The sequence below is a fragment of the Psammomys obesus genome, unplaced genomic scaffold, assembly GCF_907164565.1.
Source record: "Psammomys obesus unplaced genomic scaffold, mPsaObe1.curated_primary_1811, whole genome shotgun sequence".
NCBI lineage: Eukaryota > Metazoa > Chordata > Mammalia > Rodentia > Muridae > Psammomys > Psammomys obesus.
This window is the reverse complement of record NW_026585644.1, coordinates 9,967,477-9,982,781: the sequence shown is the minus strand read 5'-3', so window position 1 is coordinate 9,982,781 and position 15,305 is coordinate 9,967,477. Positions and strand designations below refer to the sequence as shown.

Here is a 15,305-nt window from a genome sequence, read left to right as displayed (position 1 = left end):
TTTCATTCAGGCAAAGTTGCAAGAACTCTTCATGGTTATATTGCTAGCCTTCAACACAGCCTATTTAATGGTGAACTATGGCCTACTTTGAAACTTAAGCATGTTTGGAAAACACACAGAAAATTAGAATGCAGTATTTTTCACATGAAAGTGGCTGCAGAAAAGCTACAATATGAAAAGTATTTATTCTAACCAAGCCATAAAAGTGGTTGTCAATCTTCCATTTTTTTAAATTCTTCATTTCATGTAAATATTTCCTGATATGATTTTGTTAGTAGTCTTTCCACCCTTTGGGGGTGCCAACATAACTAAATCTAAGGGCTGGAGGTTGATGCCATGACTTCCAATAAGATCTAATTATGAGAGTGCAGATATGAACAAGATTTAAACTAGTAAGCCTTGCACTTCAAAAAAAAAAAACCCTTTAGCATATTTTGCCTTTAAATCTTTTATCACCTGCAAAAATTAATTAAGTGCAGATGCAGCAGGTTTGGCTTGGATGCCAGGGTTCATTTCCTGTCTATACTTTGTCAGACAACCTATTACACCTCCCGGTGAAGTGCAGGCAAACCGAAAAGGGGGCTCATAAATCACCATTGGCTTTCCCTTGCCCTTTTCTGGGTTGGTCCTTTCTGGATGGGGCAGATCTCCAGCTCATTATTCATGAATACATTTCAGACAACCTGCCAAGTGTCATCTGCATTTAAACAAGCCATTTGTTAAACAAATTATAACTATTGTGTAAGAATGCTTCACGGTAAAGTGCAAGAGGAGTCCAGTGCCTCTGACTTTTAATCCTTCAGGATTCCTGCAGGGGGTCATCCCAGACTGGCACCTGAGGCCTGAGATCTTTTCACAAAGAATGACATGTTGACTTGTTTTAATAATACCACTGTTGCACAACAAGAGACATGATTGCTAACCAGGGGGAAGTAGCCAATTGGTAACCAAAGCAACAGCATTCTTTCCGGCACATCTGACTATTTAAAGTCTATATTCTGTAGGGAAAAGTAAACTAAGGTTCTGTTGGGCTATTTTAACTGTGGAAGTATCAATTCATTTAAGGATCATAAAAGGTGCCCCGATCTGCGCCTTCTTCTCATTAAATTGCAGTTAACACCATGAAAGTGAAATGTGAATGTTTATGGTTTCAGAACTGCAATCCCAAGTTTAATGAGTTTCCACATTCAAAGGAAACACACCCTTCAGTTGTTTGCAAGTGCTAAAAGCAAGACAACCTTACAGAGAAACATACAGCCACTCCCTTTTATCTAGAGTCACTGAAAATGCAGCCCTGGCCAGGCATACATACCAGATCTACAATCAATATCTTGCTTATATTTAGTTGGTCTCTCAAGTATTTGGCGGTAATTGCAACTGAATTAAAAAAGCAGAACCCCCTGTGGAATAGAGAAGAACAGAGAAATAAGAAGGCAAATCATCCAGGAAAACCATTATAAATAATGTTCAGAGCATTTTTTTTAATGCTATATGATCTCTGAAGCTATAAATCTGCTTCTGGGAGTACCTCGCAAGAGTTTTCAGTCCATCTGCTAACAATTAGAGGCTTCAGAAACATGCAAAGGGCAGGTGACTGCCAGGAACCATGGCACTTGAAGATGGCAGTGGGCCCTGGTACTTACATGGCTGCAGATTCTTCAGCATGATGGCCTGGGGGCCTCACAACAGCAAAGCCATTCTGTAAGCACAAGACAGGTTTTCAACAAGGCAGGACAACACTTGGATATCTACAGCTTGTAAGGATGGCCTCACAGACACACAAAAAAGTCTGATGTCTTCTGGACACACCCAAGCTTGTCTCCTAGCCCTTATCACTATGTCACAGAATCAACTGAGACAACATATAGGCTCACAGACACTCAGATCCTGTCTCGAATAGGCCCATAGCCAGGCAGAAAAAGATCAGAGAGCTGGGAGTTGCACATAGCTGGCAGATAATCATCTCTGCTCTTAGACTCATACAATTCATTCGCAATAACAACCTTATTCTCAAACATCAACATTCTACAGGGAGAGAAGAAATTCACTCTCAGTGCAGGTTTGGGTCAAAGTTCAGAAAGACAAGGGAAGATCCAAAGTGAAAATTCCTAACCTGGGTCCTCCCAATGGTTATTTCCACTCTGGTGTCAGTGAAATGATAAATTTACACTCGCACACGCACATAGACACAAAAGAAACCCCAGAAAGGTGAAAAAGAGAACAATGGAAAGCCCATATTTCTTCCAGTCTATAAATTTAGCTTGGACGTCGGCCAAGGCTTGCAAGTTTATTGGATTCCCTAAGTCAATTTCTAGCCCAAGTTCTGGAATTTTATAAAGAATTCCAGAGCTGCAGCAGCAGTCAGATATATCCACGATCAAGACATGCCTTAACCTCCAGGTTAGTGGGCATGCATCACAGAGAGCTGACGAGACTCCAGCATGAGGGAAGGGAGCTATAAATTCCCAGAAAGCTGAGCACTCGGGAGTCATGGGTTGTCTGATGTGAAAAAATAATCGTTTATCACACGGTTCACACCACTTTTCACTTAAGTATGATTTGAGGAGCATGCTCCAAAAAGAATGCTTCCTTAATACACAATTCATAAACTTCTGAAATGATTTTAATATACCTCAAGAATTTTTCCTTCTAAATATTTATCTGAAATCATAAAGGTATCAAAAAGTCATCCTGCCTCAATCTTCACGCACATAGTCACTCTCTGTTATAATAATTTACAGCCGAGAGGTAAATTTACTATATATTGTGGAGAGTGAATATAATGATTTTAGCGAGAAATTAGAGGTTGCTATAATTTAAGTATATCTTTCTGTGCATTGAAAATGTTGTCCTCAGTATAACTCTGTTATGAATTGGGCCTAACATAGCATTTTGCCATGTGCCGACTCATGCTGGAATTGAGCAGTGGGTTAGAGATGGACAGAGAAGCTTACTGATATAACAGATAAGTTAAACTGATTTTCTCTCTCTTGCCTTTTCCTCATGTTGTGACTCAATATTACGACTTGACCACATGCTGGCATTGTCACCAGAAGTCAGTCAAATAAACTTTGTTATTTTTATGTTAGTCTGTAATATTTTATTATAGCAGCAGAAAATGAACTAAGAAGATAAATAATGTCACACTAATTAAGCTCTAGGGGTAATGATAAACACATCTTGTGCCCTTTTTTAAAAAAAAATTGTTTATACTTTCTCTAACATTTATTATAGAAAAGAGAGCTGTTGATGGATAATAAAAATAATAAACACTGACATTTAAAGATTATAAGTCACTAATGACCTTAGAATGGAGAATTCTTAAAAGACCACGATAAACTCAATTAAGTCACCAGATGAAAGAAAAGTGAATATAAGGTGTAGAAAACACAACCCACATGCAAAGACCTTTCAGTGAACACTGCCAAAATTATCTTCTTTTCTCTTAAAGCCAACTTCTGAATAAGACCTGATTTTTGCTTCATATTTTTCTGTAGTAACTACCAACATTCTGCTTCGATTTCAATTAAAAAAAAATGACTAAAGGGCATGTTTACATATTATAAAGAAAAAACAATCAATAATCAATATGTATTGAACATTATTACTAATCAAATAAAAAGAGATAGAACTCCTAATGAAGACCCATATTTTGACATTTCTGCTGTATGTTCTAATGGAGTTTCGTATTCATATGATGCTTGTAGAAGAAAAACATTATTTTCTGTAAAATAACCTTCCTGTATCTGTCTAGAACTTTTAGAAAGTTAATAAATTACTCAAGGGTGTTTTCCTTAACACACTTTTGTTAATTGTGTGTACAAGCTTCTATGTAAAAGGTCATAGGTAATTTACAATTATAGAAACTGCTAATTATCTAAATAGTCAGCTAATATTATGAAAATGGTGAATATTTTATGGCCCACTTAAACACATAAATATTAGCCTACCTACTCAATAGATTCACTTGGATATCTCAAGGGCACTTTCGGTCACTTATTCAGAAAACAATCTACAAATCTTCAACTATCCTTAGCATGGCAATGACACCATGGTCCCTCCAGCAGTTGAAGTCAGAGGCCAGGGAATTCTTTCTCCTGGTTCCCCATCCTTCCTCCATTTCATTTTAGTTCATAAACAACTCTTGATGATTTTATTTTGAAAAATTCCTTAAAATTGCTTGTGTTCTTTTTTCAATTAATTAACATTCCAGTAGAAAGTTCCCCTCCCTCCACTCTTCCCAGTCCCTCCCTTCCCCTTGCCTCCTCCTATGCTCCCTTCCTTTCTTCACTGAAAATAGGAGATCTCCCGTGGGTATTATCATGTCTACGCCTTCAGTGTGTTGCTTTGCTGTATCACCTTTCAGGACCTTGCACACGGGCACACGCGTTTTGCCAGAAGCCACACAATCTGTCCTTCCTCAAGGAATAACCCATTCAGTATTCCTAATTCTACACTCTCTGATGCATGCCATTAATAAATTTCCATGACGTTGACATTCATCCTTTTACACTGTTATTAAGGAAAGCATCAACTTCAACATTTTTATGAAAAGCTCCTAATCTCCCATGACCTCATCTGCCCAGACAAAACTTGAGCCAACCTCCTACTTCTAATTCATTGACCTTATTTAATTTCACAGCTCGGCATTCATCCACTACTATGTTCAGTTTCCTCTTATCTTGCTTGACTTTCAGGACATTGCTACATTCACTCATTTCTGTACACTGTCACCCTGCCCTTTCTTCCTGCCAACACCCCTTCCCCATACAGCCACTCATGCTGTTAGAACAAAATATCAAAATTTCTCAAAGTTCTGGAGCCTCCCTGACTGAGCTCTGCCAGAACATTTTATTTTTTTATTTTTATTTTTTGATCAGGTAACTCATTGCTTAAAAACTTTGTACCACGTTCTCTATACAGCCTTTCCTCAGTTCTAATCTTCGATAAGTATGGTGTCCTTTTCATTCATTAAAGGGCACCAGCCCTGTTCGGTTAAGACCCTGAGAACCTCATATAATCTTTATTACTGACTTATGTCCAGAGACTGGGAGCTAAATTTTTAACACACAGTCTCTGAAGAGGCACATACATTTAGTCTTTTACACATTTTCAATCATGTTGTCCCTTTTTCCTTCTTATGTACTCAGGCAAAATTACAGGTCTGATAAGATACAGCTCACACCTGCTCTATCCCGGCATCTATCTAAGCACACATAAGAGCCAGATGTCTGGTTGTCCTTTAAAGTTATAATCTTAAACTCCAAGCACATTCTTCAGGATGGCTGGAAACCACACCACATTCCTTTATCAATGAACCAACTGTCCATGGCTTTAACATGAGTCATTCTAGTTTTTTTTTTTCTTTTTCTCCAATTTTTCAATAACCCCTTGCTAACTTTTTAACTTCTGCTGAAATAGTCTTCTTACTTTACTCAGAAAAAAAAGTGACTAGAATAAAATGTCCACATATTCCAAGTGAAACTTCTCCTCCTAGCAGAAGGAGACAGGCTCTGCTGGCCTGTCTGTCTCCTCTGCTCCCACACCTAAGCAGGCACAGCTGACTGTAGCCCTCCTTCCTCTCTATCAATTTTCTCTACTAGCATATTTAAATCAGAGCAGTTGTTTAACTCTCTCCTCTTAGAGCAAAGAGACAGAAACTTAATGGCCTTTGTAATGCTATCAGGAGGTGAGACTTTAAAGTGGGAATTTAAAGAGGGCTTCTCCCTTTTAAGGGCGACTAAAGTCCTGTTTAAAGGGTATTCGGCAGCCTTTGGCTTATTTGCTCTTCCTTCCAGAATCTTGGAAGCAGAAGGCAGCTCATCGTAAGCATCACAACAAGCCTCAACTCGATGTGGTCTTCTAGGACTTCGGAGCTGAGAGAAGGACAGTCTACTCTTTTTGAGCTACTCAACTGGTGGAATGGGGATATTGTTTTAGCAGAAATAGAGAAAGACATTCTTACAGTTCTGCCAGGCGTTCTTTCCGAGTCATCTGCATTTGTCCTGATACACCTCTTAGGGTGATGGCGGGAGTTACTTGCTCTGATTGCTTTTGATTATTGTGATTCATCCGCATCATGCCCATACTCAGAAAGCATCTACTTTTTGCTGTCACGTTGTTCTCTAGTCTGATACGACAGTTGATACATAGCGACAGGCCAGTTAATCAATGAGCTGAGTTTAGTGGCACAACAGGTGCCTGGAAGGTAAATGGTCATGGTTTGGATCTATCACTGAAAATGAGTAACAGAATAAAAATACATTTAGGGTAGACACCAGTGTAATGACAATTTTGGAATTTTGGTTTCTTTAAAAACCTCCCAAAAATATTATAAAAATGTGCTTTCATTTTAATCCCAGGTGTGGGATATGGGGTTGCTTCAGATTGTCTGGTGCTAGAGCAGAGACATGGTTTTGTCAGCTGCAGATAGTTTCTGTGGCTGTGTGACATTTGGAATTCGCAGAACTTTGCAGATGGTATATAAATGCTGGGGCATGGGGAGACGGGGTGTCTGGTTGTTGGTTGTTCACGGGATCGGTTGCAGTTTGTTAGTAGTTGTGCTCAAAGAAGAAACAAGAAGAAATAAATTAATAAATTAGATTCAAGAATGTCTCTCTCTCCCTTCCCCCTCTTATTATTCTTTCTCTCTTATCTAATGATATGGGGGTGAAATCAGTGGCGATAAAGGGTAGGAAAAAGAAGACCCATCAAGTAGCAAAGAGCAGCTACAAACAAAGAAGAAACGATAAGAAAGAAATTAGGATTAGAATTAGAAATAAGAAATTCAAGGATCTCTATCTCTCTTTTCCCGTTCTCCTCTTCTTTTTCTCCGATGTAGTGATATGGGATGAAACCAGGTGGATAAAGAGTGGGAAAAACAAAATAGTGAAAGTCTGGCTGCACACCAGTTCAAGACCAGCCAGGTTTACAGAGCTATTCTAGGACAGCCAATACACAAAGAAACTAGTTTTGTGAAAAATAACCAGTTATTCAAATTGATAGAACACATTTCCAGTTAATCCTTTCCCCTTTAATCTTAGTGTATTCAGGTGATCATAGTTAAACTTAGAAATGTTTACTCCATACAATTTTGATTTATTTCCTATTTTTCCCATGAAACTGCTCTTTAATTTACATTTTATTCAACACTGTGAAGACTAAGCCATTTACCTGAGCTAATTCATATTACAGCATTTTGTTGTGGACTGGCGTCAACTTTATGATGTTAACACATTCATTTGAATTATCCAATTTTTCTCTTTACCAGTTTCAAATTCTCTATAGTTTGGAATATGACTAAGAGAGCTTCTACAGTATTTTATCACCATTAACCGTATTTACATTTTAAGTTCTGAGTACGTTCATGTGCCTGCTTTGTTCTTGGAATTTCAATTAGTATAAAGGGTATTTCTCAGTTTAAAGAAAGAAAAAAGAAATAATATTGGTTTTTGGTGTCATTATGTAGATAAATATAATTGACTGTCCTATGTGGCCAGATGACATTTATAATATTGCCTATTTATATAAGTGAATTTGAGGAAAAGAATTCTAATCATTTTAGACTTAGCCTATTTTTAAAATTGATAAAATCTACATTTTTCTAGACAAATTTATCAAAATGTCAAATTTATTTTTATGTTCCTTGCATACAGAGTGAAAAATTTTCTAGTCAAATAAAAGGAAAGCAGTAAAAAAAAAATTACTGAAACTACTTTAAACATTCACATAAGCTAAGTCTATTGCTATGGTAACTGTGGTGGTTTGATTAGGTATGACTCCCATAGAAAATGTGTTTGAATTCTTGGCCCATAGGGAGTGGCACTCTTAGGAGATGGGGCCTTGTTGCAGTAATGTGGTCTTGTTGGAGGAAGTTCATCATTGTAGGGGCGGGCTTTGAGGTCTCATATGCTCAAGCTACACCCAGTGTGGCACACAGTTGATTCTGCTGCCGCAGATCAGCTCCTTCTCCAGCACCATGTCTGCCTGCATTCAGCCATGCTTCTTGCCATGATGATAATGGATAGAACCTCTGAAGCTGTAAGCCAGTCCTGATTAAATGTTTGTCTTTATAAAAGTTGCTGTGATCATGCTGTCTCTTCACAGCGATAGGATCCTTAACTAAGACAACAGCAGTAGGCACACAAAATTCCAAATATGCAAAATAACTTGACTGTTTTATTTGTATTGCTTATAAGCACTGTCCCATGAACAGTGAAAACGCACACTTTGATTTCCATGACACCCCGGTGGCCAACTAGGCAGTCAATGAATGACAAAATACCACCTGTAATTCTAATACATGCTGAGTAACATAGCATTGAAAGTCAGAGAGAAAAACGACCCAGAGAACACTGATACAAGCGACACGGGAGGAACACACTAGGTATTACATTCAGCTAATGCAGGGTCTCCAGCAGAAAAGTGCATATTATTTATCCACATTTCAAGAAAAATTGAGCAACGAACCAACAATTGAACCAACCCTCCCCTGTAACTCCCACACGTCGCACTGGAACTCACTGCTTTTCTTTTGTGTACATTAAAGTAAAAATACAAGGGAAAGAATAGAAAGTGAACGTCACCTTCCGAAAATGAAAATAAGACGTTATGGCTGCATGTCTTTTTTATAAGACCCTACTCAAATTTTAGATTTTTGATTAATTATTTTAGATATAGCTGTATTTTGAGGACACAGCAATATGTTTTCTGCATAGCATTAACGACAAACTATCCACGTGTTGACTGAGCATTTCACACCAGCTGATTCAGATTTGGTTTTTGGAAGTTCTATTTCAGCACAGTTAGAGCTTGGTCATTTCCTCCTGATCTTAAGTATTATTATTGAAGTATTTCTAAACGTACTAAGATATGAGTGCTCAGTGAAAGAGTATGCATCCAAGCCAAGCACAGCTTGTAGAAATTTTGTAGCACTTATTTCCAAGTATCATGGATGTGATGGTTGAGTTATTACCACCAATGCATTGGCTGAACTGGAGATACTTATGCCATGCTTGATGTGGCTGTAATAGTTCACTGGAAGCCACAATCCCAGCAAAGAGAAAGCATACTGAAACACGTGACTTTGCAACTCATTCTTTACCTTTCCGGGTATTTACAGGTTGCAGGCTTTGTTTTTGTCAAGAGCACTAGTTTGGAATATTTAAACCCACTCTGATACTCAATGATAACTATACTTATCAAATATGTCTATGAATAAGTCATTTGATTCTAGTCAGTTCTGCAATGGCTAATACCATGTCAAGATGGTCCATGTTCAGAGGGGTTTGTGGAAATTGAAGCACCAACCATGGACCATGTATAGAGTGGACATAGGGCCCCTACTCATATGTACCCAACTTTCAGTTTGGTATTCATGTGGGTACCCTAGAGAAGGGAGCTGGAGCTTTCTTTGACAAGGATTTTGTTACTCATTTTTTTGATCACTCCTCCCTGGCAGGGCTGCCTTGACAGACCATCATGGAAGAGGATGCACTCAGTCCTGATGCAACTTGATGTGCTGGAAGGGGTAGGTGTTAATGGGTTCCCCTTTTCTGAGGTAGGGTATGGGGGATAGGAGTAAGAGAGAGGGAGGGTAGGGCTGAGAGAAGAGGAGGGAGGGGATGAAATTGGAATGTAAAGTGAACAAATAAATTAATTAAAAGAAACAAAAAATAAATTTAAAAATCCTTGTTCTATGGAACCTGGACTCATCCTGCACTCTTGCTGTTTAGTTATGCTAATTTTTGCTATGAGATATGATTCCATGTTGATTATATTGTAGGAGCAACTTAATTTCTATAAATTAAACTCCACCTAGAGTAATAAAATAATTTGCATTTTAAAGGTCATAGTTGTTCAGCTTTCCCTAACATACAAATCTTTATGGAAAACAAAAAGCGGTCTACCAATCAATAGGAATGTTCTGACACTATCGGAACCATGTATAGGATTTAGATCCAGATTAGTAAATCATAGTAAAATTTCTGGATTGTCTTCTACTGTACTTTACCAGAGTGCAGGACTTAATGCTAGCTAACTTAGCCTTCAAAAGGACTTTGGAAAAAGACTAATTGACCATAGAATCAATACTACGAATCCGCAATCTTTCAAGGAGGAAAGACTCACAAAGAAAGACTGTCCTGAGCATACTAGACTCTGGAAGGTTAAGGGAGGTGGGGAGGTTTGCCAAGAAAACAATAAGGGACATATGGGAATCACATTTTGTTTCATTGAGTAAGCTCAAGGGAGCCAGGAAAATAGGAGCCCAACACTAGCAGTTTAACTAGATGGTTCACCTCAAGCGTGCGCACAGATGGCAGCCTCTCTCCCTGAGCAATCCAGAAGGAAGGAGCGTGATGACAGCCCTGGAAGACAGGGTGAGGGCAGCCTGGCATCCGTGGTCTATAATGCCCACAGTCTTTGAGTCTGGCAATGCTGTGGCTACAGAAGGATGACATGCCGTCATGAAAACCAGGCTTCTGGTAAGGAGACAAGGCATCCAATGATGCTCGTGTTACATGTAATTTAAGCTGAGCTTTTACGAAAATAATAACAATGGATCCACTATGAAGAAGGTCTTGGGAGGGGGGAGTCATCAGGATGTGGATCTTGGTAAGGCAGTAATAACCCACCGAAAGCAATTTGTTTAGTTTATCAATCAGTGGTTGAATTTGACTCATGGCCCAGCAATTCAATTGCTGGATTTTTTTTTAAACTTGACTGATTCTTGGACCACATTAACTAAAAAACTATCAGGTATTTTTCATCATGTAAATAAAGCCATATTATGAAAAACTTCAAGAACAAAAAGAAATTTAGGGCAAAATAATTTTGTTATTTATTTTCAGAGCTTGGAATTTTTAAAATAAAGAATGATGACTATTGCCTTCTAGAAAAGTAACAAAACAAACTAATAGTGAGAACTAAGCCCTGAGTAAAGATTATGCTGGGTAAAATCACACAATCAGTCCACTGCATTCAGTCAGCAGCCATCCTGCTATTTCTGCTATCATTTAGTTTTTACAAAAATTTTCTGGTAAGTTTGAAATTTTAGTATTATTACATCTAGTACCAAAACATGTAGCTCCTTTGGGTGGATGATTTTTCATTTTGACCATGGATTGCTTCTTGCATTGAATTCTTCTTCTCTGTGGCCACACCCTACAAGGAAGAATAGCTACCAACAAGTAAGTTTGATCAGTTAGTTAAAGTAAGGCAACTAAATAAAAGCTTTAACCACAGAATTTAGTTCTTATAGCATTGCATATGTAATAGTGGTTATTCTTAAAGAACGCCAAGTGAATTTTCATTTTACATGTGTTTATATATATGTATGTGTGTGTGCTTTTTTGAGTATGTGCTTGTATGTGAAATTTAACACCATATAAAAATTTCAAATATTGTAAAAAACTTACATTCTCTGAATGTGTGTGATATATACAAATCAGATATTGGTATGAAAAAAATTTCTTTTATAGAAACTGAAACAAAACTGCAAGGAAATATTTGTAATATATATAAATCTATAGGTATCAATTTAATACTATCAAAAATAAATAAATTACTTGGAACATATATTTATAAGATAGTATTTGCTCTATAATTTAAGTGTTGAAACTATAACAAAGCACTAGAAAGCCTTTTATATAAATGCTGAATTTGACACTATCATTTGTGTTGGAATTCTTTCCCAACTATTTCAAGTCTTGTTCAGGCTTTTACTAACAGTGTAACATAGGTGTCAGTGAGAAAACTTGTGCCTGATTTAGGAGAACTTGGAGAACTTGGCCTTTGAGAGTGTCCAGTAAGATACAACAAATTTTCTTCACTAAGAGCTAACCCACAGCAAAGTCAAAAACCAGTTGAGGACGCTGGATATAGACATATCCAACAACCATGGAGCAAACAGTGAAAACTACAAACTGAAGAAAGAAAGAAAGAAAGAAAGAAAGAAAGAAAGAAAGAAAGAAAGAAAGAAAGAAAGAAAGGAAGAAAGAAAATAGCTGTCAGAAAAGCAGATGGCTAGAAAGAAAATCTGGAAGGAAGAGGACTGCATAGCCAGGTGATAATTTGGAGCAAGATGTCTGAGTGACAGGAAGACTGGTCACTTAATATCTCTACGATCTGTTAAGCAGTCTAAGAGATGCAAAGAAGCTGACAATATGTTTCTGAACAACATCAGAACAAGTGAGTGCACCTGGCACGGGCAGACAAGGCCCCAAGGATGCGTCTACCCACAAGATTACCGATGTGAGTGGAGGCTGTCCCTATTCCCAGGTATCTTGATGGACACTTCATGCAGACACTAAGTGTGATTTTAGTAATGCATTGCTTTATTCTTCCATTTGACCTGAGGACTGAAAGAGAGAGGAACTTGAACATGTTTCCATCCTAATCACTGTTTTGTGTCCTTTGTGAGTCTGATATGTAGAATTTTCAAATGGGAGCAATTTCTGCATCCTCATAAGTATGGAAATGTTTCAATACCCGATGCCCGTTTGAAAGAAAGATGAGCAAAATTTTCAAACCCACCAAGGTAACCACAAATAACTGAATAAATAAGTGGCTTAAAAATAATTTAAGATCTTTGGATACAAAACCTGTCAAAAATTAAACTGGAAACAAACAGACTTTTCAGCCTTTGCTGGCGTGTCAGAAGACAATGGCTGGAATATAATCAAATATCACAAGATATGCAAAGAAACAAACACCAACAAAGGCAAGACACATAATCAAGTGCAAATAAGGTACACACCGAGTTCAAGTATTATAAATTATAACACACAAAGTTTGGGAAGATACCTATGGTGTAGAGACAATTAGAAAAGAGAGCACCTTATGAGGATTCTTAACAGTAAATAGTTGGCATGAAATGAAAAACCTATTAGCAAAGGATGCACAGCAGACAGGACAGGAGAGAAGCCAGCAACACAGAACTGAAAGACCAGCCCAGGGAATTACCCAAATGGAAGCACGGAGAAGAAAGCAACACTGCGGACCGCAAACAGAGCTTTCGTGTCTAGTGGTGTGAAATGACTAGACGACACGCAGAGGGGCCTCAGAGGCAAAGGACACACGAAGTGCAGCAGAAAAGGTTCAACCAAGTGTTAGCTAACAGTTTCCCCATCTTAATAAAAAACAGTGAACCACCGACAAGAAACTCAACTAATGTCTAGCAGACTAAATACCAAGGAGATCATACCTGATCTGAAAATTTCTGAACTACGAAGATAAACAACTTCATAGATAGATGGCAGTAAAATATTTCTTTAAAAGATCGATAATAAAAATGACAAACGACAGCTGATTTCTCAAAAAGGAAAAAGAAGATAGTTGTGAAAGTACATTTAAAGTGTGGAATAATGGTCAACGTGCGCTGCTAAGCCAAGGCAATCAATCGAAGAAAAAACAAAAAACACCATCTTATAATGAAAGATGATTTGCTATCAATAGTCCTGCAACAAAGGGAATGTGGAAGTACTACAGGTGGAGAAGAAATATTACCAGATGTAGAAATGTCTGAGTCTGGGCTAATGGGCACAAAGCACTGGGGAGATCAAATATGTGGGCTCATGTTCAAAGTTATTTTTATTTATGTTTATATATAATATACGATATATTACATCATTAATATATAATATACAACACACACTCTTTTCTTTCTCTGGCCTGTTCTTTGGTCATACTCTCTTCTCTCTGTCCTCTTCTTTCCTTCCTCTCTTTGCCTTATAATCTGTTATAAGAGTTTTGAATGTTCAAAAATCATTAGGTGTTTAAGGACCATTGCTGGTAACTTAAAATGGGTGTTTATAATTGGTGAAAAACTAAATATATAATAAGATACTATGGCGTATCAGGAAGCAAAGGAAATTACACCTTTATAATTCTCAAAAATATGAAAGGTTTAAGTTGTAGAAAATAGGTTTTTGACCTTAGGAACAATAGAGTGCATATGAATTATAAACTATAGTTTGGAAGGGAGTGGATACAATTAGGAGGACACTGAATAACAGAATTTTAGTAGCATATATATATATATATATATATATATATATATATATATACATACACACACACACACACAAATATTGCTTTTTTTTTTTCAAGACAGGGTTTCTCTGTATAGCCTTGGCTATCCTGGATTCGCTTTGTAGACCAGGCTGGTCTCGAACTCACAGCAATCTGCCTGCTTCTGCCTTCCAAGTGCTGGGATTAAAAGAATGTGCCACCATGCCTGCATATGCAATGTTTTTAATGCATTAAAATTATTAAAATGTAGCTAAAGCAGTGTTAAGAAAGAAACAGATAGTCTAAAAAGTCTTTATTAGAAAAAATACATTGAAATTTACAAACTTAGCTGCTTCTTCAAATGCTGGAAGACAATCACACAGAACTCAACATAGGTAGAAAAAATATCTGGCTATTAAAATAGAAAAGATAAAAAGAATCTTCACAAAGCAGAAGCTTTTGTTTTGTGACAATCTGTATGATTATCACAACTGGGAAGGCAGGCACTAACACTCAGTCTACAGACAAAATTTTAATTTCTTTCAAAAATTTATACTTTCTCATAAAGCACACATATGCTTAACGTATGACACAGGTCCTTTTTCACAGGAATTTCCCGCAGAAACTGTTCACATATGCCCAAAATATTGTTGGAAATGTATCTTGGTAATGCTTTTCTTTAAGAGAGGTCCAAACAGAGACTAATAAACGAGCTGGGTAATATTCATCGAGCAGAGTACTAACGACAAGTGCTGACCAGATCCTAATATATGCAACTATGTGAGCACATCACTATAGCACTGTAAGAGACGTCACAGTAAGAGTAGTAGAAATTTGTTCTTATATATTTATACACATATCATTTCTGTATTTGCCACACCAGTGACGTTCTCTACCAGGAAAAGAATAACAGCTTTAGAGGATAATAATCAGATGCACATTTATATTGATTTTGGAGGAATCTGGGTTGGGGGGTATTTAGATATTTTATGACTTGTGTAGCTAGGTATAGGCATTTTTTAAAAACCACACTGACTTAGCTTGATGTCTGCTCTTGTGATAAAACACTGACCAAAAGCAACTTGGGGAGGAAAGGGTTTACTTGGCCTCGGCTTCCAGTCACACCAACATTAACAGAAGTTAGGCAGGAAGTCAAGAGGGGAAGCTGGCGAAAGGACCTGAAGCAGAGAGCATGGGGGAACGTTGCTCAGTGTTTTGGTCCCATGGCTTGCTCAGCTTGCTTTCTTATACACAAGCCCAGGGTTAGTGCTACCCATAGTGCTCTGGGGTCTTCC

General features: G+C 37.6%; 1 protein-coding gene across 1 annotated transcript in view; it reads right to left on the bottom strand.

Moving 5' to 3' along the window:
- Positions 1–15,305, bottom strand: part of Hdac9 (histone deacetylase 9) — a 675,889-nt gene that overhangs the window by 177,858 nt on the left and 482,726 nt on the right. The window contains exons 18-19 of the mRNA XM_055624368.1: positions 1,644–1,699; positions 1,313–1,400 (exon numbers count right to left, since the gene is read on the bottom strand). Of these exons, the coding sequence (XP_055480343.1) occupies positions 1,313–1,400; positions 1,644–1,699 (144 nt within the window). The remainder of the gene's footprint in view (positions 1–1,312; positions 1,401–1,643; positions 1,700–15,305) is intronic.